The sequence below is a fragment of the Penicillium subrubescens genome, assembly GCF_028828155.1.
Source record: "Penicillium subrubescens strain IBT 31985 chromosome Unknown utg000003l_segment0_segment0, whole genome shotgun sequence".
In the NCBI taxonomy this organism is placed as follows: Eukaryota; Fungi; Ascomycota; class Eurotiomycetes; order Eurotiales; family Aspergillaceae; genus Penicillium; species Penicillium subrubescens.
In genome coordinates, this window is record NW_026643153.1 from 2,237,597 (window position 1) to 2,263,793 (window position 26,197).

At 51.4% G+C, this 26,197-nt stretch overlaps 8 protein-coding genes across 8 annotated transcripts; 3 read left to right on the forward strand and 5 right to left on the reverse strand.

The window, feature by feature from the left end:
• Positions 1 to 629: 629 nt before the first annotated feature.
• On the forward strand, positions 630 to 3,150 carry N7473_004836 (C2H2-type zinc finger protein; the record flags this gene model as incomplete). Its single annotated transcript, XM_057150776.1, has 3 exons — positions 630 to 765; positions 886 to 2,950; positions 3,009 to 3,150. 3 exons carry the CDS (start codon positions 630 to 632, stop codon positions 3,148 to 3,150), a joined length of 2,343 nt encoding a protein of 780 aa, XP_057010886.1.
• Positions 3,151 to 7,080: 3,930 nt separating this feature from the next.
• Positions 7,081 to 8,040, reverse strand: N7473_004837 (uracil phosphoribosyltransferase; the record flags this gene model as incomplete). Its single annotated transcript, XM_057150777.1, has 3 exons — positions 7,081 to 7,514; positions 7,676 to 7,775; positions 7,864 to 8,040. The coding sequence occupies 3 exons, from the start codon at positions 8,038 to 8,040 to the stop codon at positions 7,081 to 7,083; spliced, it is 711 nt and encodes a 236-aa protein (XP_057010887.1).
• A 626-nt stretch (positions 8,041 to 8,666) lies between these two features.
• Positions 8,667 to 10,127, forward strand: N7473_004838 (uncharacterized protein; the record flags this gene model as incomplete). Its single annotated transcript, XM_057150778.1, has 1 exon — positions 8,667 to 10,127. The coding sequence occupies one exon, from the start codon at positions 8,667 to 8,669 to the stop codon at positions 10,125 to 10,127; it is 1,461 nt and encodes a 486-aa protein (XP_057010888.1).
• Positions 10,128 to 10,503: 376 nt separating this feature from the next.
• Positions 10,504 to 11,040, reverse strand: N7473_004839 (uncharacterized protein; the record flags this gene model as incomplete). The annotated part of the gene is made up of 2 exons (XM_057150779.1): positions 10,504 to 10,709; positions 10,926 to 11,040. 2 exons carry the CDS (start codon positions 11,038 to 11,040, stop codon positions 10,504 to 10,506), a joined length of 321 nt encoding a protein of 106 aa, XP_057010889.1.
• Positions 11,041 to 12,428: 1,388 nt separating this feature from the next.
• On the reverse strand, positions 12,429 to 12,746 carry N7473_004840 (uncharacterized protein; the record flags this gene model as incomplete). Its single annotated transcript, XM_057150780.1, has 1 exon — positions 12,429 to 12,746. The coding sequence occupies one exon, from the start codon at positions 12,744 to 12,746 to the stop codon at positions 12,429 to 12,431; it is 318 nt and encodes a 105-aa protein (XP_057010890.1).
• A 2,327-nt stretch (positions 12,747 to 15,073) lies between these two features.
• N7473_004841 (putative DNA-directed RNA polymerase III RPC4) lies at positions 15,074 to 16,885 on the reverse strand (the record flags this gene model as incomplete). Its single annotated transcript, XM_057150781.1, has 1 exon — positions 15,074 to 16,885. The coding sequence occupies one exon, from the start codon at positions 16,883 to 16,885 to the stop codon at positions 15,074 to 15,076; it is 1,812 nt and encodes a 603-aa protein (XP_057010891.1).
• A 1,023-nt stretch (positions 16,886 to 17,908) lies between these two features.
• Positions 17,909 to 19,928, reverse strand: N7473_004842 (putative C6 finger domain protein; the record flags this gene model as incomplete). Its single annotated transcript, XM_057150782.1, has 2 exons — positions 17,909 to 19,084; positions 19,200 to 19,928. 2 exons carry the CDS (start codon positions 19,926 to 19,928, stop codon positions 17,909 to 17,911), a joined length of 1,905 nt encoding a protein of 634 aa, XP_057010892.1.
• A 3,345-nt stretch (positions 19,929 to 23,273) lies between these two features.
• Positions 23,274 to 25,378, forward strand: N7473_004843 (cyclin family protein; the record flags this gene model as incomplete). Its single annotated transcript, XM_057150783.1, has 4 exons — positions 23,274 to 23,285; positions 23,486 to 24,457; positions 24,516 to 25,055; positions 25,136 to 25,378. 4 exons carry the CDS (start codon positions 23,274 to 23,276, stop codon positions 25,376 to 25,378), a joined length of 1,767 nt encoding a protein of 588 aa, XP_057010893.1.
• Positions 25,379 to 26,197: the final 819 nt, after the last annotated feature.

Here is a 26,197-nt window from a genome sequence, read left to right on the forward strand (position 1 = left end):
AGCCAGTCCCGCTTTTCGCCCCTCTGTAAGCGATGCTTGGGCCCACGGCCAATCTCTCTCGATCGACTCTCTCAGTCACTACTGTAGTGTCTCCCCTCCTTGAACCCAGCCAGCCCTCCCCCCCCCAAAATCATTTTCCCAGAATTCCCGAATTCCTCTTTTCTCCTCATCCACTTTCCCTTCCCCCCTCCTCTTCTTCCCTCTTCCCCTCCCCTCCCACCTTTCAACAACTCCTCCCTCCCAACCCCTCTTCCAAAGCGGTGCTTTAACGCTCATCCGCATCTTTCTTTTCAGAGCCTTCATTATTCTCTTCTTGATATTTTTACTTATTCATCCATCCATCCCCCCTCTATCTCCCCCGCTGTCCGCCTGTGGCTGGACTCCCACTTTCGCATCTCGCGCCCACAAAACCCATCCCGAAACCCAAACACCCACCACCAGAACAACCCCTCTCGATCTTGGTTTCTAGCAGATCCCCCACTACAAGGAATGATCAGACTCCCCAACGAACTCCTGTCGTCGACACGCCTACAGAACCGGTGCGAGCTCACTCAGGGGACGATACCATCGCCGTCGACTTCGATCCTCGCCTGAGACGAATTCGGCCCGAACCATCAATATCTTTACACATGGCTCCCTCAGCTCCCGGGACGGCCAGCAACTCGCCGGCCAAGAAGACGTCGGCTCCGGAGAAGAAGTACAAGTGCCAATTTTGCAATCGCGCTTTCAGTCGTAGTGAACATCGTAGCAGACATGAACGTTCCCGTAAGTGGTTTTCCCTTCCTCCCCCTCTATCCTTCTCTCTCACTACTTGATTACTGGGTAGGAAAAGAGTAGAGAAAATCCAATCCCTTTTGCAACCAGGCTAACTCGACGCGATTATAGACACAAAAGAGCGTCCCTTCAAGTGTTTGAAATGTCGGAGTACCTTTGTGCGCCGTGACCTTCTCTTGCGCCATGACCGAACTGTGCACGCCAAAGATGGCGGTATCCCCTTGGTGGCCGAAGGTCGGAGACGCGGTGGAAATGGAGGTGTGCAGAAGCCCTCATCCTCGTCGGGCCCCTCCAAGCCCTCAATCACGATCGACCCGGCGACGCTGGAACAGATCGAGGCAAGCAGCGATGGTATGGTCGACCTTGAAACTGCAGCCATGTTGATGACAGACTTCCAACATAAGGCTGCAGCCGCGGTCAATGGTCAGGTTTCCGAGCGCTCCGAATCTCTTTTCCCCGGACGCGGTTCCTTCGATCCTTATCTTTCTGGCAATGCCACTCTGCCTCAGATGCCTTGGGACACTCTCATCTCCCCCGCGGAAACCGGTTCCATGTCCACTTTGATCGACCGTCACGGCCCCGTCGGAGATGTTCTCATGTCCCACTCGCTGCCCATGTCTGGCAACTCTACCCCGAATGCCCTGTCCCCGTATCCCTCCATGACAGGCCCCGTCAGCCCTGTGAACTACCGCCGGTCTCCTGGACCGAGCCAAGCTTTGACCCTCCCCAAGGCCCCTCAAATCGCTGACGAGATGGAACGCAGCTTGATGGTAGAGCGTGTGCAGAGTGCGGACACCCTGGGTGCTCTGCCTGAGAACTTCCAGATCCCGGCCACGGCCGCTCTGAACCGGTACCTGTCCACCTACTTCAACTTGTACCACCCCCATCTGCCTTTCCTCCACCAGCAGTCCTTCAAGCCTACCTCGGCCCCGACCCCGCTGCTCCTGGCTGTGCTGTCGATCGGTGCTCTGTACACCTTTGAGCGGGACCATGCCTTCATGCTCCACGTCGGTTCCAAGGTCTTGGTCAACCAGTTCCTGCAGCACAAGGAGAACTTTGACTCGCGCAAGTGCCCTCTGTGGCTGATGCAGAGCAGTCTGCTCAACATGGTCTTTGAGAGCTGGAGTGGTGACCCCAAGGGTCTGGAGTGGACTTGCTCGATCAAGAGTCTCTTGGCCAACATGGTCGCTGGTAACCGGTACCAGCTGAAGCTGCGCACCGATGCTCGCCAGACCTCTCAGCCATCGCGTGAAGAGTGGATCGAGGATGAGTCGTGCCGCCGCACCTACTTTGCCGTGTACATCTTCTTCGGCATGCTCACACTGACCTTCAACCACACACCTGCGATGAGCTTCGACGAGTTTGACAACCTGGAGCTGCCCTCATCCGAGTCTCTCTGGAACTTGGATGCCGCGGACGATGAGACCTGGCGCCGCAGCATTGCCGCTGCCAGTTCGATGACCGTCCGCGAGGCTCATGACTTCCTGTTCCAGGGTGAGCAGACTCGCTACAGTGCTTTCGCTACTCGTGTCTTGATCAATGCCCTGTTCCTCCAGGTGTGGAATCATAAGCGTAGCTTCGAGGCTCTGCAAGATGTGGTCACCGAGTACAAGCTCCGCTTGGCTCTGGAGACCTGGGAGAGCTCTCTTGATGTGTGCGAGCCGGAGACCATCGTTGTCCCACTCAGCACTCCTCAAAAGGGCCACCCTCTCATCTTCAACTCGATGGCAGTCTACCGCAACACTCGTGCCCGCCTTGAAGTCGACCTCAAGTCCATCCAGGAGGCCATGCGCTACCACTCTTCCTACGAGGTGGCTGCTGCTATGACTGTCGCCCGTGAGAAGGTCAAGCGCTCGCAGGAGATGAACAAGGTTGTTCAACAATGCTTTGAATGTATCGAGATCGCCGCCATTCAAGGTATCAACTGGGTTGCCAAGACCTCCGCCACCAACTGGAGTGTCGAGCACCCGCTCTGTGGCCTGGATTTGATGGTCATCCTGAGTCTCTGGCTCTACCGCCTGGAACATGACGACGAGCCGGCGACTGAGGCCGAACTGGCTATCTATAACAAGGTGCGGAATCTGTTTGATGATGATGCCATCGATGCCTTTGGTAAACTCAGCTCCACCGTCGCCCGTGTTTGGGGTAACATCCTTGACGGCGTGGTTGTATGGGGGTAAGTCAAATATCTGTCCCGTGATAATATTGATATGAATACTAACATGTTTCTGTAGAATTACCAAGTTGATGGGCGAGTCATTCAAGCTGCACTCCCAGGCTCTGGTCGGCTATGAGGATTCTTTGCGCGTCGCAAAGGACCAGCCGATTCACGCGGTGCCTACCAAGTCGCTCGCCAGCGTCGGCACCGCCTATTAATCACTTCTCCACTCTCTTTGACTTCTCTTCACTTTCAGTCTTTTTCGACCATTTTTTCCACAAACCTGTCTTTCGGGCTTTTTTTTTTTTTTCTTTTTCTTACTCTCATTATCTGGACGCTTTCATTGGGACACATGGGAAACTCAGGAATGGAATAAACGCCAATGGGCCAAGCGGGGTGTTTTGGGCTTTTCTTGGCTTTGGGAGATACCGCCGTCGCGACGCCCGTGTGGTGTGATTCCTGACTTTTCTGCTTTTTTTTATCATTCTGGGTTGCATCTTGTCGTTTTTGTCTTTGTTTCGTCTCTCTTCCTTCCTCGTTTTACACCAGGGAGTCCGGTGTGGTGTTCATTTTGCGCTGTTTTGGCTCTGCCTACTTCGACACCTGGCTGGACCTGTGTGTTCGTCTCGCACTCGATGGCGTTTATTATCATCTTTGACTGCCTTGTGCTTTGCGACAAACCTCTAGCCCCTAATCGTGCCCCCAGTCAGTCCCATCTGCCAGCTTTTTGTTGATCTTTTGATACCTTTTGGATGTTTTGGTTTTTTGTGCGAGTTTTGCGTTTGTCATTGTTTTTTCTTGCGTGTCGTCTTCCTTTCCTTCTTCGACTTCCGATTTAGGAGTTAAAGAGGGAGCAAGCTTCATGCTTGTTGACTGGACCGCTTGTATTTGATGTTTGATTTTTTGCATCTTGATTTGACTTGATTATTATGCTACGTCTTGCTCCCCGCCATGCGATCTGCTTGCAATCTTGTTTTTTTCTTTTTTTAACTCGTTGGATTGTGCTCGGCATTTTGGTTCAGCATTTTTGGTTTCACTTGCACATGTTTATTTTGATGGTTTCTCTTTTTCCTTCATTTACTTATTTCCATGTACTATACGTAATCGATGAATACAACATTTTGGCGGGGACATTCGTCTTTTACTGTAGGGTCATAAAATGTAGTTCTAATTCATGAACTTAGTTGAGTAGTTAGTTCGTTGTATTCGAGCCTTTTCTAGGAAGGGTAAAGACCTAGTAGCACCTGGAAAGATTGTCATGTCATAGAGCTAGTAGTCCTATGGATCTTCATATCTTTCCTCTTCCATTTGTCAAACTACTTTCTTAAACTACCCCTGTCACAAAACGAGGGCCATCCCATCTTCGTACAAAGCTGGCTTCTCCATCAAAATTCGTTGCTACATTATCTCGCTTGATGCAATGAGGCAATCATCCACGTGGACTCAAAGGATCATCAGCAGATACATCAATCAACCCTGTTCTGATTGTGCCAGATCATAATAGCACATTGCCAGTGCGGGCTCTTCCACGTCTCATTTCGAGACTTTCTTGTCGATCCGGAAATGCGCGATATAACCCCGTTCTGGGTAGACGAGAAAGCGATGCATCACAAGCTGGCTATTCAATGCCTTCTTACGTTTCGGAATCTGCGAAAGAACACTTTTGGACTGGCAAGTGAGGGAACCCAACGTACAGAGATTAAGCGTCAGGCTATTGATGACGGTCTTCCCCCCGGAATTGCAATACGCTTGTCGGTACTGGGTACATCGTCTAACGCCATGCACGGACCCAGAGAGTGTCATGCGAGAAGCTTTCCTATTTCTCGAAAAGCAATTCCTTCACTGGGTGGAGGCAATGAGCCTTTTAGCTGGGGTCTTGGGGGTAGTGGGTATGCTTGGTGTCCTCTTGACGGTAATGCCGGTAAGTATCTGTAAGTCAGTCGTTGACATATGCTCTAGAACTAATGAAGATAGAGTGACCAAGACCATGCAATATCTAAGTTCCTCTAAGACGCGAAGCACTTTATACTGAAGAACAGCCAAATAGCCGACAAGGCGCCTCTCTAGATTTATTGCGCCGGACTGATATTCGCTCCCAAGAAGTCCATCATTCGTACCAAACTCGAAGCAGAGCTTCCTACGTGGATATGCCAAGTTCCACATGTCGAGAAAGATTGGAGCGCAGAATTACAGACCCTTGAGGGCCGTTCCGGTTCAGTTGAGTCTGTGGCTCTTTCCCCCACGGCTTGTTAGCATCTGGCTCCGGTGATAGGACCATACGCCTGTGGAATACAGCTACCGGCTCACGTCAACTGATCATCGAGGGCCATTCAAATTGGGTTCGCTCGGTGGCATTTTCGACCGATGGCCGGTTACTGGCATCAGGCTCGGGCGATCGAAGTGTGCGCCTCTGGAATACGGCGACGGGTATGCTCCAGCAGATCTTTGAGGGTCATTCGGATTCGGTTGAATCGGTGGCTCTCTCATCCAACGGTCTGCTGGCATCTGGATCCGGTGATAGGACCATACGAATCTGGGATATAGCCACGGGCACGCTTCAATTGATACTCGAGGGCTATTCGAATCGGGTTCACTCGGTGGCATTCTCGACTGATGGTCGGCTGCTAGCCTCTGGATCCGGTGATAAGACTGTACGTCTCTGGGACACGGCGATGGGTGCGCTTCGACGGACCTTCGAAGGCCATTCGGGCTCGGTTCAATCGGTGGCACTCTCGTGCAACGGCCTGCTGGCATCTGGTTCTAGTGATAGGACCATACGCCTGTGGAATACAGCCACGGGTGCATTTCAGCAGAGCCTCAAGGGCCATTCGGGTTCTATTGAATCGGTGGCCTTCTCACCCGATGGCCATGTACTTGCATTTAGCTCCGGTGATCAGAGTGTACGTCTCTGGAACATTGACAGCCAATTTGGGAACCCGCTATACGTCCACAGCAAGCTCATTAACGAGACTGAAGCATTCTACCGCTGTTGGGAATGCGGGATCGTGACACCCAGTAAACACGTCTTGAAGAGACATGTGAGTAATTCTCACCATCCAGAGTTGGTATACTGGTGTCACTCTGAGGATTGCACGAATTTAAAAAACCTTGTCACCGCCGTGACAAGCTTCTGGACCATTATAGATTCTTCCACGGAGGAATTCCATCGTCGAACATTAAACAATAAAAGAGAGTTGCTCCCCTGTCCGCCCATTTGCCCTATTTGCTCAATAACCATACAGACCTGGCCCGAATTTTACGAGTGTTACGTGTTTCATTGTGGAGTTGTCCCAGAACCATCGGAAGGAAATTCCTCTCTTCGAAATGGTGATGATCGTAGGAATCAGTGCCCTCAAGTTGGAGAACAGGAACACCCTGCCTCCGCAACGGGCACTCTCCAGAGACCCTGGAGGACCATTCGAATTCGGTTCGATCGGTGACCTTCTCACCAGATGGCCGCTTGCTAGCATCTGGATCCGGAAATAAGACTATCCGCCTCTGGGACGTGATGGTGGACGTCCTCCATCAAACACTCAAGGGCTGTTCGAATTGGGTTTGCTCGATGGCCTTCTCACCCGATGGCTGCCTACTAGCATCTAGATCCAACGATAAAACCATCCGCCTTTAGGAGACCATGACCGGCGCACTTCAGCGGACCTTCCCTGGGCCCATCAGTGCCTTTGAATTTCCTGAGGATGGGTCATGTTTAATCACCCGGTTGGGTGCATTTGATATTCCGGCTCGGAATGAAAGGCAAGATCATGTTCCTGGATTAACCCATGGACAACTGGATATCGCCATGGAGAAGAAACAGGGGATAAAGCTGAATGGCAAACATATACTATGGTTACCTCTTGAGTCTCGAGTCACTTGCTCTGAAATTTTTGGTAATGTACTAGCTTTGGGGCATGCATCAGGGCGGGTTTCTGTTCTAGGATTTTGTTTGTAGGTAATAGTGGGTGTCAATGAGCTCTATATTTTTTCCTTTTACTTTCAAATCTACCCTATTTAGAAGAAAGAAAAGTATATAAGGAACTAACATACGGTATTGTAATAGTATTTTTTTGATAGTTGTAGTTGCTAGTAGATGTTAATAGCTGCTTCAACTTCTAATTGAGTAAAAATCCGAAATATCTCTCCTCTTACTCCTACTTCCCAAGAGCAACAAACAAGCGATCCCCAATATCCCCCACACCTGGAACGATCATGCCCTTCTCATTTACCTTCTCATCCACCGCGCCCACCCAAACTTGCACCCCCTCCCAACTCTCCGCCACCCTCTTCACCCCCTCCACACTAGCCAACACACTCAACATAATCACCCGCTGCACGCCCCAGTCACGGAGGGTCTGGATAGCTGCATCGGCAGTAGCTCCCGTGGCGATAATGGGGTCTAGCAGGATTGCCAGAGTTGAGGCGGCGGTATTGGCGGTTGGGTTTGTGGATGCGGGGGAGGAAGGGGAGAGGGCGGATTTGTGGAAGGGGAGGTTGTTGTAATATTCTACTGGTTGGAGGCCGACGGGTTCGCGGAAGAGGCCGAGGTGGTAGATTGGGACTGCGGTTGGGAGGAGGGCGTTTATAGCTGGGAGTGGTTAGTTGGGGTGTTTGTGTTTGGATAGAGTGGAGTGGAGATGGGGGGCGGGGAAAGTGGATGTGGATATGGATGTGTTGTAGATTGAGTGGTCCAGTCTCTCTGACTCCCATGATAGAATACATATGACAGAACAAAGATAGAGAACATACCATCAATCATGCCCAGTCCCGACCGTAGAATAGGCACCAGTACCAAATCAGCTGGATCAATACTGGAGGTTTCATACTCAACACCGAGCGGGGTGCGATCCTGCGGTGAGTTAAAGACCCCTGTTAGCCATGGACGAAGAACCCCGTATATCGTATACCAAATCAAGAGAAAAGCGATATAATCATACAGTCCCCGTCTTGGTCAATGTCAGTCCCTGAGCAAACGCCTCCACACCCAGGATGGAGGCAATCTCCTCGACCAGCGCCCTTGTCTCGCGCGGGGTGGTATTCTGCGAGCGGAGCTGAGAGAGCTTGGCCTGGAGGCAGGGGTGGGTGGAGATGTGGATATTGGAGGGGAGGGACATTGTCAGTGAGTAAAGTAGGAAGTATCAAGTGTAGAAGATTGGATTGTGATGAAGAATGGAATAGGGAAATAGAAAGAGGGGAAGTATATCAAGTCCAGTGCGGAGAGAAGCGGTGTTTCTTATCTGCTGCTTTGTTGCGGTTCTCTTTCTTATCTTCCCCCGCTTGCTTAGGCTATTGTCGGAGGTTGGGATTGCGACGTTGGAGGGGCTAGCTGCAGGGGATTTCTGGTACGTAGTATCCTGTGTTAATTGGAGTAGTTAGTAGAGCTAAGCTAGGTACTGGAGCTAAAGTAGGAGAGACGATCCCTCCAGGGTCTCGGTTGAGTATAAGCTGGCTGTGCTTGTACTGGGACACATTTCGGCCACTTCTAGCATACATGATTTCAAACCTGTGTTGACTGCAAATCTTCCAAATAGTCTAATAGTCTAACTATAATAATTGTCTCTTCTCCTTTGTTTGTCCACTCTATCTTATACAATAATGTCCCCGTATACCCGACTACAGTAGGACGATCGCCCTATCGCCGCCACCTTATCAGCTCCACCACATACCGTACCCACTTTTCTAGTTCGTTTTCTTTCCTCGCGTCGTCATCCTCATCTTCACCTCACCTCCAAGCTCAAGCATGGCGCCTCCGACGGAGTCAGGCCTCTCCAGGCCCTCGGCAGGTTTCGACCCAGATTGCGACCCCCAATTGACCGAGACTATGGCTCCACAGCCTGTCGAACGCGTCCCCTCACAACGCTCCCAGTGGTATACATCAGAACAACCGTCCTCCCAAAACGAAACCGCCACGCCCACACATCCCTCGCGAACCCCAGAAGACCTTGAGAAAGATGCAGATCCAGCTTTGACCGAGACTATCGCGCCGCAACCCGTCTCCCTGGTTCCCTCCCAGCGACAAAGATGGTACTCCCCCGAGCCCGAAGCCGTCGCGCCAGGACCTGCGCCAGTGTCTGCGCCAGAACCTACACCAGCACCAGCAGGCAAAGCACCCTCCGAACCACTCTCCAAACACGCAACCCAGCTCTACACAATATCCTACCTTGTATTCTTCTCCCTCCTTGGCACCCTCGCCCGCCTCGGCCTCCAAGCCCTCACTTTCTACACAGGCGCCCCCGTCGTCACAGGCGTGCTCTGGGCCAATGTCACGGGTAGTCTAGTCATGGGCTTCCTAATCGAAGACAAGAATATCTTCCAACAAGAATGGGGCGCTACAACCCCACCTCCCAAAGACGCCCATGAGGCTGCACAACATGCGAAAAAGCACAAGGCTGTGAAAAAGACTATCCCGCTTTACATCGGTCTGACAACCGGCTTCTGCGGCTGTTGTACCTCGTTCTCGAGCTTTATGCGGGATGTCTTTCTCGCGCTGGCAAATGCTCTGCCTGATCCGTCTTTACCGGCGGGTACGGGAATCGCACCCCGTAACGGTGGGTACAGCTTCATGGCGCTCATCGCTGTGCTTCTCCTCACCGTCTCGCTGAGCCTGTCCGCGTTGATCTTCGGCGCTCATCTCGCGCTCGCGCTGGTGCGGGTCATGCCTACCATGCCATTCGCATTCACGCGCCGCGTGGTAGATCGCGTAATGGTCTTCCTAGCCTGGGGCTGCTGGCTCGGCGCCGTTTTCCTAGCGATCTGGCCGCCGGACCGGCACGGCGACGACCACTGGCGTGGACGGGCTGTATTCGCCCTCGTTTTCGCCCCGTTGGGCTGCCTAGGTCGATTTTACATCTCGATGCTGTTGAACAGCCGGCTTCCGTCGTTCCCACTAGGCACATTTGCAGTGAATATGCTGGGCACGTTGGTTGAAGGGTTATGTTATGATTTGCAGCATGTTTCGGGGCTAGGTGCTGTGGTGCCTGCGGCGTGGACGGGGTGTCAGGTCTTGCAGGGTGTCATGGATGGGTTTTGTGGGAGCTTGACGACTATTAGTACGTGGGTGGCGGAGTTGAATGGGGTTGCCAAGAGGAGGCATGCGTATGTTTATGGGGTGGTGAGTGTTGCAGGGGGATTGGGGTTGTTGGTGGTTATTATGGGGAGTTTGTTGTGGACGAGAGGGTTTGATGAGCCTGTTTGTGGGTGATGGGTTCTCTTGAGGTTGTATGCCCTTGTATCGTAGGTTTTTGTACTATATAATGTCGTAGATGTGGATGTCAGGTATACCCATTTGTATAGAATATTGTAATCAAGACCAAGTCATAGACCTATCTCTTCATGTTCATGTTCATGTTCATGTTCATATTCAAAACGTCAGTAGATACAAGGATACAAATCCAGGACCTCCAAGTCCAATCACAACCCACTCCAATATCAAACCTCAATCCGAAATGCTATGTACTTCATGAAGCTCATCTACAATCATCCGACCATCCAACCCACCACCTTACTCCCAGTCAAAAAATCATCAATCATACATCCAATCATAAACGCATCTCCCCAAACCAAAATCCAGATCAAGATCACAACAACTCCCCATTCCCATTCCCCATCCCATTCACAACCTTTCCATAAACCCGTTCACCCCTAGGAGCCGCAGCCGCACTCATATTTCTACCCCCATACTGCAATCCATTCGCCGCGGATAGAGTGTCTGGTTGCGCCGCGGTGCGATTCTTGAATGCTTTGCGGCGGGCGAGATCTTCTTCTTGGGTGCGGAGTTGGATTCCTAGGATCGTTAGTATGATAAATAGTATGGCAGGATGGAAGGGTGTGTGATGGGAAGTTGAGTGCGTAGTGTATAATAGTATACACGTAGTGTAGTGGATAGAATAAATCAGGCCCTTATAAATGCAATGAAAAACCGAAGAGATATAATATCACCACATCGTACAATATGAAATAATGAAATTTGAAGTATGAAATATAGAAAGCGAATACTTACGTCTCCAAATGACCGAATAAACCCCCATCGTCACCACACAAGCCCCAATAAACGCAAACATAATACCTAGTTCCTTACCCAACGAGGTGGGTGTGTAAGCTGGGTATTGTGTCATGATGTAAGATTATTGAGGTACGAGATGCGGCCTCGGCGAGTATGCACTCTCTGTTTCTGATAGACTAGTCTGAAGATTGATATGCAATAGCGGAATCCTCGGGGCACATGAGGTCATTTATCGGCTGTACTTGTACTTGTGCTTTGTGAGTTATTCTTGTTTTCTGTCGCGGGTTCGTTGGAGATATATGTAGGTGCGGATGTTGATGCAGACAGATAGACATAGAGAGCAAGATGATAAAAGGCAAAGTTGGGGAAAGGTGGAGGTGTGTGGAGAGTCGTCGGGCGTCGGTACTTTGGGGGCTGAGTTCAGCCTCAGCCAAGCAGAGCGCCAAGTCGAGGGGACTGCGGGAGATGCGCGGGCGCAGGCTTACTTCTTACGAGGGTACTAGATACGAGGATGTTGGAGGGGGGCCAATGTAGGTTAATTTGGGGTCTGGAAATCAAGTTTGGGGGCTGGGGGAACAAATTCAAAGGAATCTACTTTTGCTTTTGCTGGGGGTTGGGCGGACATAGATGAAGTACATTACTTTTTTCGTGCTATCGAGGTTAACAAACAAAGAATCCTGCATCTAGGTCACAATATTGAGTCGGGCGTAAGTTAAAACCAATAGGATGCCCCGAGTTTCTGGAGTCTATAAGCAGTACTAGATATACGTTTCGTTCAATCATCAGCCGGTATGGCTAGCTCTATATTTGCTCCAAAATTGAAAGAAAAAGTGTGCCATCAAGTCTTGTATATACACACAGTAAATCCGATCAAAGTCTATGGTCCTCTCATAGGTCCCATAGATCGGTATCCAGACATATAAACAGAAGATCCCCAAAGAACACATAATGTAGGGCAGGTATCATGTACAAACATGCAATCTCTATACTCCCCCGTCCGGCTTGTATGCCATCGGTCCCAAGAATGAACTCGACATGGCAGCAGAGCAGTAGACGAGAGATATGCAACAGTGCTGAAAAGAATCCCCACGCCCAGGCTCTCGCACAAATAACAGATAGAGCCCGGGCCATGGATGCAAAAATGGTATGAAGTATGAAGTGAAGATGAAAATGGTGTAAAAATGATGTCGCTGAATGTCGCCAAAAGCAGCAGGAGAAGGATGTCGAAACGATTAAAGGTGATAAAGGTAAGGAGGGACATGAAACGATCCAGACCAGGATGGGAATGACATGTCGGATCGAGGTTCGGGGTCAAGAAAAGGTGTAGGTGTAGGTTCGGATCAAAAGTTTGGTCGGAGGGCGCGTATTTCACGTATCGTGTCAAGAGTGTTCAAAAGGTATCGAAGAATTGGAAAGGTGAGAAGAAATCGTGGAAAAAGAATATAAAAGCCTCGGAGAGGGAGTCGCAGTCGCGATCGCAAACACAGTCTTGTTTCACGACTAACCCAACATCACGGCTGCCAGTGCTGTACACGTCAAGCCAATCGCCATACCGATCCACGGCGTCTGGCCGAGCGAGCCTTCACTGCGAGCCTGGAGGATATGCCTAGCGACACGCTTGTCGAGTGTGACCACTTGCACCTCCGAGTCTGCAGAACTCCGTGTGTGATATCTGTGTGGCTCCGGTATCGTCGCAAAGGGAGAGCGCTGGGCCAGAGTATCGGCGTTGTGAGCGAGGTTGACGTTGGCGCGCGGGAGGGGATCGGCCAGGACAGCGGCGGGTGCGAGAGCCGCCAGGAAGAGAGTTGAGGGTTTCATGGTTTGTAGTATGTGGTATGTGTCTGTCCGATCGGGGGGAGGGGGGAGGATGTCTTGTTTTTCTCTCGTCCTCGCGCGGTGGGGAGAAAGACTAGGGAGGTGGTGCTTTTCGCGAAACAAGCAACGCCAAGGAGGAGCGGGTCGTCGTCAAGAGGAGGTTGGTAGTTGGCGAGGCAACAGCAGACAAGAGACCCAGACAGGAGGTTGAGGTTGGAGAGGGAGGGTCTGAAGAGTTATACAGGTTGAAAAAGCGATTGACGAGGGAATTTGGGGGGGGCGAGAGAGTGGGTTGGTGGATTTGGGGGTAAATTTAGGGGGGGGCCGTTTTTTGAAGTCGAGGCGAGACGAGCAGAGGCAAGAAAAATAATTAAATTAGGGAAATAGGGGGGGGAACACAACGCCACGGGAGCCGCACGGGCATAAACTTTGTTTCTTTTTCTCTTTTTAGTTGGTAGTTTCCCCTTTTTTTCAGGGGAGATACTGTTATACTAGGAAAAAGAGTCAATATATGAGTGATATTCTTATCACTAAATTTCTCAAGAATCAAATCACGAAGAAGCAAAGCAGAATCGAGAAAAAAAAAAGAAAGATGAAGCTGGTGATGAAGCAACTCAGGGCGGAACCTTCATTGGACGAGCCACGGGTCAGTGATGTCCCAGTCAGGGACGAGGCCCCGGTGGAGACGCCACAACCAATTATCATTGAAGGATATCCAAATTGAAACCACCCCTGATCCAATCATTGCACCGGGGTTCATCCCGTTCTTTGCTATCTTTGGGAATTACGCAGGGACCATCTCGACGATGATTTTCCTGCCTCGGAAATTGGCAAGTGGAATTAATGAACAAATGACAGCCAGCGACGTAGTGGCAGCTTCATGCTCCAGTGACCAGTTTACAGTTGGAGAAATTCAGGGAACACTAGTTACACTATGGACTAGCTGGACTAGCACTAGCCTATACTCTATCCTCTATTGTCTCATCTGGTAGTCTCCTCATACACGGATAGGCCTTGGTCTAGACTTGCTTGACATACTGAGATCCTGGTTTGGTTTCACGCTTAATATCAGGGCTTGGCAAGTAGAAGAAGAATCTCGTCATTCCTGATTACTATCATTATACGAGGTACAGAGTAAGAGTACTAATTCTGCGTTATAAACTTCTGTAGCACGCGACGTTGATCATCCCTCTCCATACAATACTACAGTATGATAGCCTGATGAGTCCACCACCCACTACGATGGTGTGATCCCCGGAGTCATCTCCTCACCCCCTGCACATTTCTATAGCCCCATTACTGTACAGCCTCCCAGCCACACTCAATAACCTACCGCTCCTTATGATACAAATCACTCCTCACTGGCAATATTCAGGACCCTCACTGACAGCTCGGTCCACCATACACACACCTAACCTGATAGGTACGATCCAGATTCAATCAGCGGCACGGCACGGCGCGCTGCAAGGGCCGCATATTTCCTGCACTGTGTAAGCACGGAGTACCTACGCATTTCTACATATTATCATTCTCAAGAGAACCCCTGATATGCAAATTGCAATGTAGTAGTCCATCTTGATATCACAAGTCTTCCTAGTTATTGAGGAGTGCGGAGGAATCTGCTCCGTCCCCGGGGGGCGGCGGAATAGAATTATTCAGGTAGTGAAGGTTGGATGCCGAGTACACATAGGTTGTTCCGAGCTCGAGTACACCGACGTCTATGGGCAGAGCACGCAAAGACCTGGATTTACTGCTTACAACCTTGATGTCTGCAAGAACTCTGGGAGGTATATATTCGCGGGTGCACTTGCGTGTTGATTAAGTGTCAGGTGAAATCTCCAGCAACTACCTAGAAATATCTTCACAAGAAGTCGCCAGTAAGCATCAAGTCTATTCAGATGGCTCATTTTATCATACATCAAGCTTTTACATGCGATTCGACAAATCCTCGTTGTCTGCATAGATTGAACTTGTACACAAGAGATGGGATGAACGCCAAGTGGGGCTAAAACTGAGTTGACCAATCAGAGCCCCGGAAGAAAGCTTATCCAAGGAGTTAAACGAATCCATGGACGATCGTTAACGGGCCGTTTACTCTACCGAGTACAGTAACTACCTTATGTATGAAGAAATCAGAAGACACAGTGCTTTCTTCAAATTGACTTGATTGTATTGAAGATGGCTGTAGCAACCAGATGGCGAATTGTATCTCTCCCTTCAATGATTTGCCATCTTTTTAGCTCAAAATTCATCCCAATCCATCTACCAACGCCCAAAATGAACAACATCGCACGCCTCTGATAAGGCCTAGATCTGATCCTATCACAACATCACAGCATCTCATCCCAGTTCGGCATCACAGTAAACTTCCCACAAAGCTCACCCATCGACCAAACCCGATTCTCACTATCATCCCTCGGCGGCGCCCCATCTTCTTCCTCAGGTGGACTCGACACAATCAGCGCCTCCTGCACAAAGTCCACCGTCGTCGCGCGATCAAGATCAAAGCTGATACCGCCCCAATCAAGCGTGACACGGCCGGATTTGTGTACGTTCAATTTACCCACGCGACCTGCGGGGAGGGCCCAGTCTGTAGCGGCCGTGATGACTTTTGGTGTTTCGGTGGCGGTTTCGTCGATGACTTGGACTTCGGCGTCTTCGGGTTTGACTTGGGGTTCGGGTTGGCGTGTGGGTTGGGGTTCGGTGGTGCCCGTGCTGGGTGGGGGTTGAGAGGTTGAGGCGTCGGGGATGGTGAGGTTGGGTGTCATTGGGGGAAATTGCATGAGGAAGAGTTGGCCCAGGAGTGCTTGGTTGGTGAATTTTTGGTCTTCGTCTTCCTCGTCATTTTCGTCTTGCGTTTCTGTGGTAGGTTCTGGTGGTGCGGATTCGCCGTCGGCGGTGGAGGGTTCGGCTTCCGTGGGTGATGTCTCGGTGGTCTTCTCGACTGTTTCGTAGTATAGAAGATTGCGGACGTGGTTCAGATCTTCCAGGTGACGATCGTATTCGTCAATCTCTTCTCTGGTGCGGAGGAGCTCCCGCGGATCTCGGGTAACTGCCACGGGTTGCAATGCCTCAACCGGTTCGGGTTCAGGTTCGGGCTGTACCGGTTCGGGTGTAGCAACATCTCGAGGGCTGGAGACCTTCCGTCGAACACGGACCTTTTGCGTAGGGAGGAAGCCATCGTCATCGTGAGGCACATCAGCCATAGGAGTATCCTCTTCGTCGGCAGGTTCAGCCTTCACACGAGGCTCTTCGACCGGCGCCTGGGTAGTAGCAGCCTTGGCCTTTTCCTCTGCAACCTTAGCCTCTTCAGCCTTCTGACGAATCTCATCCGTCCGGGCAGTGCTCGACTCCATGTTCACACTGATTACCCGCTCCTCATGCTGAAGACGAGTAACACGAACAGGTCGCAAGCCATCACGCGAGCGAATAGGCATCTTGCCCTTGATCTGCCGTGTATCGTCTTCCTCGTCCTCGTCACTCTCAAGACCAATCCGGTCAATGCTAACCCGCAGACCCTCGTAATCGTCCTCATCCGAGTCATAATCCACCCCATGACTCCCACCACTAATTCCAGACCGGAACCGACTGCGAGAACCACCACCACCACCACCACCACCATAACCACCGCCGCCGCGACCTCCAGCACCACCACGACCCCTTCGCGCACCGCCAAAGGCAGACCCAAAGGGTCCATTCGCACCCATCCCCATCGGTCCACCCCTTCCACGGAACGCACCGCGACCACCACGATTCCCACGACCACGCTGGATAGCCGCCGCCTCGCGCAGACGCTCGTTCAGCCGTTCCTGTTCACGCTTCTCAATAGCCTCACGCTCTTCCTTACTGCGACGCCCGACAGCCTTGGGCTTGTATTTCATCACAGGTTTTGCCTGTTCGCCGCCGAGGGTAGACGGGGGCCGATTCGCTGGAGGAATGCTTCCGGAAGGCTTGCGACTCTTCAGTGATTGTAGGCGCTGCACAGGACGACCAGGCGGACCAGGCGTTGCGCTGGCTGCTGGTGTACCTGCCTCGGGGGCATTTGTGGAGGTAGATGTTGCGCCTGCTGTATTTGTCGGGGTAGGAGCGGATTCGCCGCTTTGTCGGGGTGCCCCGCGACGAGCGCTAGCTTTGGGAGGCATCGTTTGCTTCGTTGCGCGGGCAAGACGCCGTGGGCGTCCCGCTATTCAATTGGTGGGGTAAAGTTATGAGAAGCTCCTAGGAGTATTGACCGGCGGTAATATGTGCAATATAGAGCTGGTGTATGTACTGCCAGTGTAATTTGAGGTAATAATGTGCGAGGATATCAGATTAGCGAATTGAACGTCCCATGAAAAAAGTTGCGGTCATCTTCGGAGTCAAAAATGCTGCGGGGCCTTCTGCCAGTCTAGACCGCTTTTGAAATTATGGTCACGTGACCATTCTCCATGTAGAGAGTCGAGTCAAGCTGTCAGGACAGTCCAGTTCTTGAAAAGAAAAGAAAAATTAAGATGGAAGACGGAATATTCACAGAAACTTGCATTCATCCCAAACTACTCGAAAAAACCTTGAACAAAAAGCCATAACATCTTATACAGCCTGTGTCAGTCCTGCCGCATGCGCTCTCACCGGATGTAGTTATATATCCCCACTATGCTGGCCACACATGCTTCTTCGACAATGCCAAAACACAGAAAGATCCAGAAACTCAGCAGAAGCAAAAATCAAACAGGAGGACCAGTAGGATTGAGTTTGAAGGAGTGAATGGGAAGTGACAAGAACAGAAAAGTTAGGTAAATAGTAACCTGCAAACACAGACGCCGAAAAGAGATAGGGACACAAAACAACAGATCCACCCGCTGGACTTTGTATAATCGAAATCGGGGAGTGTGGCGTGAGCCTAGAAAAAGGGAGTGTAGGAAGGTAGGGAGCCGTGATAAGGAGTGTTGAGTCTCCCAGCCGACGGTGGTATGGATGATGATATCAAAAGAGGGAGGATGTGGTAGGATGATAGATAAGAGGGAGCGGTCAGGTTGGAGGGTTGATGAGACTCGTAGGTACTCAATGACCCATCGAGAGAGGATGTCCGAGGAGGAGGTTGAGATTGGAAAGTGTCGGGGTCCAAGAGAGCCTGTCCAGCGTAGGAAAATAGGACAAGAAAGAAAAAACAAATGAGAAGAGTGCGACTAGCGCTTCCTCTTTTTATTCTTATCCGCAAGGTCCGCATCAGCGAGAGGTGTACCTGGCATAGGCGGCAGCTCATGTCCCTCTTCCTCTACTCCATCTGCGTTCTTCTTAACAGGGACACCCATGTGACGACCATAGCGTCCCTTGCGGCCGTTACCCTCATCTTCACTGACACAGCCTTCAATGCCAATGCCAGCATCCTTGCAACGTCCACAAGGGCGCTGGCGATCGCAACCTTTCTTACTCTTGCGACAGCGCTGGCAGCGAGGCTTGGTGGAGAGGTCCTCCTCATCAGCGCCGAGCTGGTGCTGGAAATTGACAGAGCCACCAGAGACCTTGCGAGAGGAGCTTGGGCTGAGAGGCGGTACCGGCGTTGTGGTCTTGTCGGAAGGCTTGCGCACGGTAGCAAGGCCGCTCTTGCTCTTGTTCTGCTTGACCAATGGCTTGGGGGCGCGAACCTTGGCGGACGTTGGGCGGCTCTTGGGCTTCTTTGCCTTGGGGGCAAATTCTTTATACAAGATGTCCTCCTCACCCTCGCTCTTGATGCCATCGTCAATGCCATCAGAGCTGTGATCACTGCTGTCCGCGCTGGGAAGGATATCATCCAATCGCTTATGATGGCGCTTGATGGCACCGGGGGGCAACATCGGGCTCGAGTCAAGTCTACGACGAGCAGGAAGATCATCCTCGTCTTCGCTGAAGTCTTCACCGTCGCTCGTAGCGCCCGTGGAAGAAGCAGCATCGGCATGGCCGCTAAACGCATCGTCGAGTGTTGAGGCTGATGTGCGACCATGAGAGAAATTCGAGGCATCGCCTAGGCGGATCAATTGCATCGCGACATCCTCGTCAGAGATGCAGCTTGCGATAGTGGGGTCGGGGGTGGGCAGGATGCCATGACCGCTCACGCGCGCACCGGAATTGCTATACGGCACTCGATGCGCATGGTCAGGAACCATGGGTGTCGCATACACAGTGTTGCGCCCTGACTGGGCGCCGTATTCACTGTGTCCATAGCTTTGTGGCGACGGCAGCGCTTGCTGATAGTTATATGGGCGGTGGGTGGGACGAGCAAAAGGAGAGCCAGCACCTTCTTGTCCCACCGAGCGACGTTGAGGAGAGATGGAGGAGGTCGAGGTACTGAAGGGGACTTGAGGAGGTGCGAAGAGGGGGAGTTCCTGGAGAAAAGAGTGGATGTTAGGCACAAGCGACCATTGAAAAATGACACAAATGGGAAAGCCAGAAGGGAACAGCAAAAAATGGCGAAAGCGCATGAGGAAATCTCTGACTCACCGAGCTGTCAAACTTGGGTCGTTTCCGACGACCATCTTGTAGTATATTTTCCATACTTATGTCAGAGCTGGCGAACGTATCGCCGCGAGCTTTGCGACTATAAGTGGACTCGCTGTCGCTTAGTCCACCATCCTCGTCGGGATACCCGGCATGGCTGGATCCCCGGCTCTTCAGGCCACTGCGAGAACCCTGCTTGTGCTGGGAAGCGCTGCGAAGGCTCCGGTTAGAAGGAGACGTGCTGCGCTTCCTTGCGAGACGTGAGGATGGTCGCGATGGCTGATCCATGACGGGGACCATGCCGTCAGTCATCTGAAACGGCTCACCCAAGCTTGGGCGCTTGCGCTCAGTGGGATAGCCGCCGTAACAGGAATCTCCAAATGATTGAATAGGAATCACTCTGACATATACAGTCCCATTGTTCTTCAAGTTTTCATACCTTGCGATGAGGGTGGTCCCATGTTCATCCTCGAAGCTCACTCCACTGGCAGTGCCATCGTAGATGCCATAGAAATTTTTGACCGTAGTGACGATCGAATCCGTGGTATCATGAGGGTATATCTGCACGCGCATTGGGATCCGGGCCCGCACCTTGGAGTTCTCATCCAGGAGAAGCTCAAAGGCGACGTTCTTAGGGACCGGGTTCTTCAGCGATTGCCCTCGGGAAGAGACCTCCGTCAGGACCGCCGGTTCGGCCAGGCCAGAAAGCCCGTCAAGCTGGGCGGCTTGCATGATGGGCAGGTCCAGAAGAAAAGGAAGAAAAAGTAGAGGCCTCTGCTTGCTGTACCGATGACTGCATCAACCTACTGCTCGTGCATGGTAGAAGGGAATCGGAAGGACGGGACCCATGACCGGGGGGAAGCGACGGAAAGGGTCTGAGGTATAGAGGCAGTGGGAGAGGGGGAAGTTTTTCCATCTCACCTACCACAGTTATAGTTATCGGCAAGGTTGACAAGTGGATGGACCACTTTCGGGTTGATGACGTTGGGAAAAGGTGGACGCAGGGCTTTTTCGATGGGGATGGAGGGGAATCTGCCTGTCGCAACACCAGAACCGAGAATGAACCGGGACGAGGACAGCGGCGGTTCACCTGGAAGAGAAGAGCAGAAATATTAGCACATTGGCCATTGCAGCAGTTCAAATTCGCATTCCAGATGAGTTTAGATGTGATAGAGGATGGATGGATGGTCGTTTGCTAGCCGAGTCCGGCCGATCTGGGGGATCGGGCTTGGGAGAGAGGTCGAGCGACGAGGACTCGGAAGAGGATGGGGAAGTGTTGTAGACATACCTGGAACGAATGACCCTGATTCCAACCGAGTCGCCGGAATGTAGGATATCCAAGACGGGGTGGAGGAAGGGTCGATGGGTGGTGTCGGAGAGTGTGGACGAGGTGGATTGTCGTGCTTGACTCTACGAAGCGCTGGGGCTATGTCAGCGGTGACCCAGTAGCCGAAACGAATGAGCCAGACCAGGGCTCAAGAGTACGGAGTCGGGAGAGGAATGGGAAAGAGGAGGATGATGATACCCAAGTGATGGACGAGGATTGGCGAGGTAGGGCTTGGAAGGCGAGGGGGAGAAGAAGGTTGAGAGTTGAGGGTTGAGAGACCAGTGGGTGTGTACGATGGTTTCACCTAAAGCGAGAAAACGGGCTTGGGCCGGTGACATGGCGATTTGCGCTTCCGGCGCCCGGTCCAGCCATCACATTCCATCGGGCCTACTTCCAAGGTCTAGTAGTAGATATATCTCGGTAGAAAGTAGATTGGACTATTTAGCTATATAATTCTTCTTTGATATACACTTCAACCATTCTTTTGCGAGGCCGATAGCTCCCTCCTGAGGTCGGTTCGTTTCGCAAATGCGCATCATTGTCGCAATCCGGATAACCATTGCGCCGAGCGCTCTTTCTGACCAACTCGGAGTTAATTCAAGGCGAATGATATAGAAATGCTTTTCAATTAAAGCGATCGAGGTTCTATCGCTCTCTTTGGGTGGTGGATCGTCTTCTAGTGCTACTTTAGGCAGCGCACACAACAGGCACCTTGTTGACCCGGTCGCCCCCGTCGAAGGATAGCGGCATGAGATCAAATACAGATCGCGAATGACGGAACCACAGCATGATCGATTGCTCAATGATATAGGATGATGGGGGATTATATATTTCTTTATCTATGACCCGACTCCTATGGAAGGTTCTGCCCTACGAGGTGACGATCCGAGTGACACGGCGACTTGGACCGACCCGATGCGACTTCGGCCCTTTCGCCTTGTCGCATTGCAATAATACTACGCTAGAGACCTAAATTACGATATTGCGACACGATTGATGGGTTGAAATAGAAAGGAATGGCAAAGCGCGGGGATGTGCAGGGTATGGTGGTCCCCGAGAGGAGGAGGCGAGAGGGGGAAGATTGGAGAGAGGTTGACAGTTGGTGCGCAATGCCAAGGACCTCCAGTTGAGCAAGACACGAGAGACATTTAACCATTTAGGAACATGAGACCTTTCCAAAGAATGTTATTTGGGCTTCAATCTGACACTCAGAAACTGGATGGGTACCTCTCGGCATCGCATGACTGGACGCTCATGACAGCTTGTTTCGCATGATCTGCGCCGGCTGAGTTTACCCCTCCTCGGGGCCATTTCAAGAACGTTGATATTATTTGCAGACTCCTACAGTCAAAGGGGCTCGGAAAAAGAGTGCTTTGCAGTGCATTCTCCAAACTCTCCAACAGGCGGGGCAGCTCAAAGCTAAGGTTTACAGTGTACAGACTAGACTTTGTGGAAGGCATTTGTCCGGAACTCGCAGGGTCCTCTTGGAAAAAGAAGATGCGGCCGAAGCGGTAAAGTAAGTTGACTATTGAGAAACTTTGCATCGATTGGGTGGCCAGAAAACTAGTCCCGCCAGGTGTAGCGATAGTTGGGCGGATCGAGTGGTTCTCCATTGACGCCGAAGCAGTGGTGGTGCAGAACTGCTGAATTCCTCGACTCCATAATGAGTTGTTCCAAGTACTTCGGTGACTGGTCCAGAATTGCCGGAGGGCGGAACGTGCGTTACGAAATGGCTTGTCCAGACTTGTCTTGTCTCCATTTTTAAGAATCTCCGGATCCCGGCCGGATTCGTGAGTGAGGGGGTGAAAGGGCTTGATCAGGATGAGGAAAAGAGATATTCCATGAACTATTACCACTCTTCGCATAGATTACGTATCTTTTCTTTGGAGAAACACACCACAATCCCCAAAATGATCGCTATCAGGAGCGAGTTTTGCGCTTCGGAATCGCAGTTGGAAACATTTACCGCTTCATCCCGCGAGCGGTCAAGGGTCACGTGGACCCGTGTACTAGCGCGTCTGGAGCGAGATTCATCCCCTCGGGGCGATTGTGACCCCACAATTCTGATAACAAGGGCAAAAATCATCGGAATAAGGTCCTAATACTGGTGGTAGATTCAGGATTAATTATTTTATAATCTACTACCGGCGTGGGGAGGAGACATTGAAAATTCTCATAATGGGTTGGTCCTGGGAGACGTGACGATCGGACTATGATGTCATAGATAAGGCCGATAAGACCGATAAGCAGTCGATCCTGCGGCCAGGCGCTTACCTAATCTGGAACCACCAAGGCGGTGTCCAAATCTGATAATTTTGCCAAACTACACCGGCTATGCCAGTCACGTGAAATACTGCCATCCCTTCATTGCCCGTGCACGTGTATTTTATTTGTTGAGATGAACGCCTTCTTCTTTCCTTTGTTTATTTTCTTTCGTTCGCCGAGAAACACGCCATTATATTTCCAAGGTCCTGCTTTTCTGTTTCATTGAAAAGAGTGCCTTTCAGTGGGTAAGTTCATCTGGTTCGCCCTGGCGACGGACCATACTGACCCTACAGAAGGTGATACGCGATCTAACTGGTTCCCGTGCCAGACAAGCGGGTCGGAGTGTTTTGTTTTGCCAAGCATAGCCAATCAGACGAAGCGGGTCTCCCCTCGACCTCCGTCTCAACTTAGCAAAACATAAACAATTCCTTCTCGACATCTTCAGTGGACGTGTTACTCTACCATCTATCCTGGGCACCCGCAAAATGGATGCGAAGGTACGTTGACTTGATTCTGTTGAGTTTGCAATGGAGTTTTGTTTCCCTCGATCTTCCCGCCATGAGTCGTTTGCTGCAGTTCAAGGCGTGTGGATGTCGCATGCATACAAAGACATGACATAGCATACAACCACTTCAAGCATCCCGCTTTTCGCGCGCAATTGCCCTCAAAGTGTTCGAATACTGACTCGATGATTTAGCCACAGCGTATCCGCGTCCGTGGGGACGAAAATGTGCCGCCCTCTTTCCATGCCAACAAGGCCGTCCACCAACGAAACAAGTCAACTCCAGCGCTTAGCCTGATGGCTCAGAACGCGAAGAATGGCAGCGTTAACACTCGCCGCACGTTTGGCGGGGACTTGAGCAATGCCAAACTGATCGCTGATGACTCGGCATTGCCTGGCAAGCCTGCTATGCATGTGACCGACAAGAAACCCGCCCTTGCCCAGCCTGCCCAGCGCCCTGTATCGATGTCAGGCGTGAAGGGCCTCCTGAACAATGTCGCATCCAAGCCGGTCAACCCTGCCGGCAAAGCTAATACCACTGCCCCCACGAACAATATCAAGCGGACCAACGTGGTCTTCCGCGATCAGCTGGAGCCCGTTGTCGAAAAGGAACCATCCAAGGAAGTAATCACCACCCAGCCCGCTCGCCACACCGAACGGCCCCATGGCAAACAAACTGCACCGAGCCATGTCGAGAAGGACGACGAAGACGAGGAACAAGAGTACTTTGACATTCCGTCTGAGGATTCCGCCTCTGAGCCACAAACCAGTGAAGTCAACCGCCCAGAGCGTGAGATGCTCCCAACGAAGGCAGAGATCGTCAAGGCTGCCCCTGCCGCGGCTAATATGGGAAAGCCCCGCGCACGTTCTGAGCGTCCCCGTCGCAACTCATACGATGATAGCTCTGATTACCCAGCTGGGTCAGAGGTTGAGTATTCGGAGGACGAAGAGACCCGTGTCTACCGCTTCCGTGGTGAGACTACCACCGGTAGCACGACCACGATGATCTATCCCCGGGCCACCGCCGCGATGGAGCGTGAGATCATGCAGGCCCAGTCCATTGTCGAAGCCAATCAGACCGAAGAAGAAATCGAGGAGGATTTCTACGACCCTAGCATGGTCGCTGAATACAGCACCGAGATCTTCGAGTATTTGCGGGAGAAAGAGGTATGTCTCGGTTTTTATGAAGTCTTGATCAACGTTTGATACTGACCAATCATAACAGCTTGCCATGTTGCCCACGGCGGACTACATGGCCAACCAGGCCGAGATCCAGTGGTCTATGCGGTCGGTCCTCATGGACTGGATGGTGCAGGTGCATTTCCGCTTTGCTCTGCTCCCGGAGACCTTGTTTCTCTGTGTCAACCTTATCGATCGGTTCCTCTCGCACAAGATCGTCTCACTCGGAAAACTGCAGTTGGTCGGTGCTACTGCTATTTACATTGCCGCCAAGTATGAAGAGATAGAGGCTCCCTCCGTCGCGGAGATCTACTACATGGTCGATGGAGGCTATACTGTGGACGAGATCTTGAAGGCGGAACGATTCATGCTGAACATTCTCAACTATGACCTCGGCTGGCCGGGTCCTCTGAGTTTCCTCCGACGCATTAGCAAGGCCGACGATTATGATCTGGAGACCCGTACTGTCGCCAAGTACTTCCTGGAGCTGACCATCATGGATGAACGCTTCGTTGCCACTCCTCCTAGCTTCAGTAGTGCGGGAGCCCACTGTCTCGCTCTCCTGATGCTACGCAAAGGATGCTGGGTATGTCTCTTTTTTGTACCCCTTGACTTTTCGACTTGTTTCTCTGCCATTGATCTCCCTGCTGACCTTCTTTCCGCTAGACCATGGCCCACGCATACTACAGTGGCTACCTATACACCCAGCTCGTCCCCGTCATGTCAACGATGCTGGAATGCTGCGAGGACCCGCAGCGTCACCACATGGCGATCTACGAGAAGTACTCTGATCGCCGCTTCAAGAGTGCCTCTACCTTCGTAGAGAAGGAGATCAAGGGTGGTTTCCAGTTGCCGCGTCCCACTCCTTTCCACGACACTGACCGTCTGGATGGGGTGGCCAACTACTAAGGTCATTTCAAGCCTCCCAGCCTGAATGTCCTTGCCCAGTACTCGCTGTGCAAAAAATGACACTCCCTACACCCTTTTCTTTTCTTTTCATCTTTTCATGTGCATTGTTTCTGCTTTCGGGACACAATCCCAATGATGACCGTCGGAGTCAATCGGAAACTGGACGGGGACTGGCGTTAATGACCTTACATCTCTTCTTCATCAGCCAACATTCTTCCTTTCATCTCCAATTCGCCCCATCTCCCATAGCCCCCCGCCTCACGACCTCGAGATGAAACGACTTGACACCGGCGGGAGTTTCTGTGGGTCGGACGGCGCTCCGCATGGTCTGGCTTTTTGGGGCGTTTCTCGATATCCTTTTTCTTCTGCCAATTCGCCTCGTTGTCATGATACATACCACATTCTTCTCTGTTTTCTTTTCTTGTTGATGAGTACTTCAGCATTCGCCCATGTTTGATTTTTGTTTCCTTCATCTCTTCCCTTCTCCTGACGGGCATGGCTTTCACCTAGTTACTGCCTTAATGACGATCCTTTTTGTCTTGAGTCCCCCTTTCGCGTTTCTCTGTTCTTTTTTTGAGCTAAGTATTGTTTTATTGTGGTTTATCTTACTTGATCATAATCTAGTCAACGAGGAAAAGGCTCTTTTCATTGTTTTACGTCTCGTAGTCCCTAGGCATATAGTCTGTCTGTTTTCTTGGTCTGATGCGTAGTTATTAGGTATCGCTGCACCAATGTTGCATACGGGGATAACCCGGGGAGTCAATCATGATTGATGGGTTGACCAGCTTCTGTCCCTTGTAGGCACTTAGCTTCTGTTTT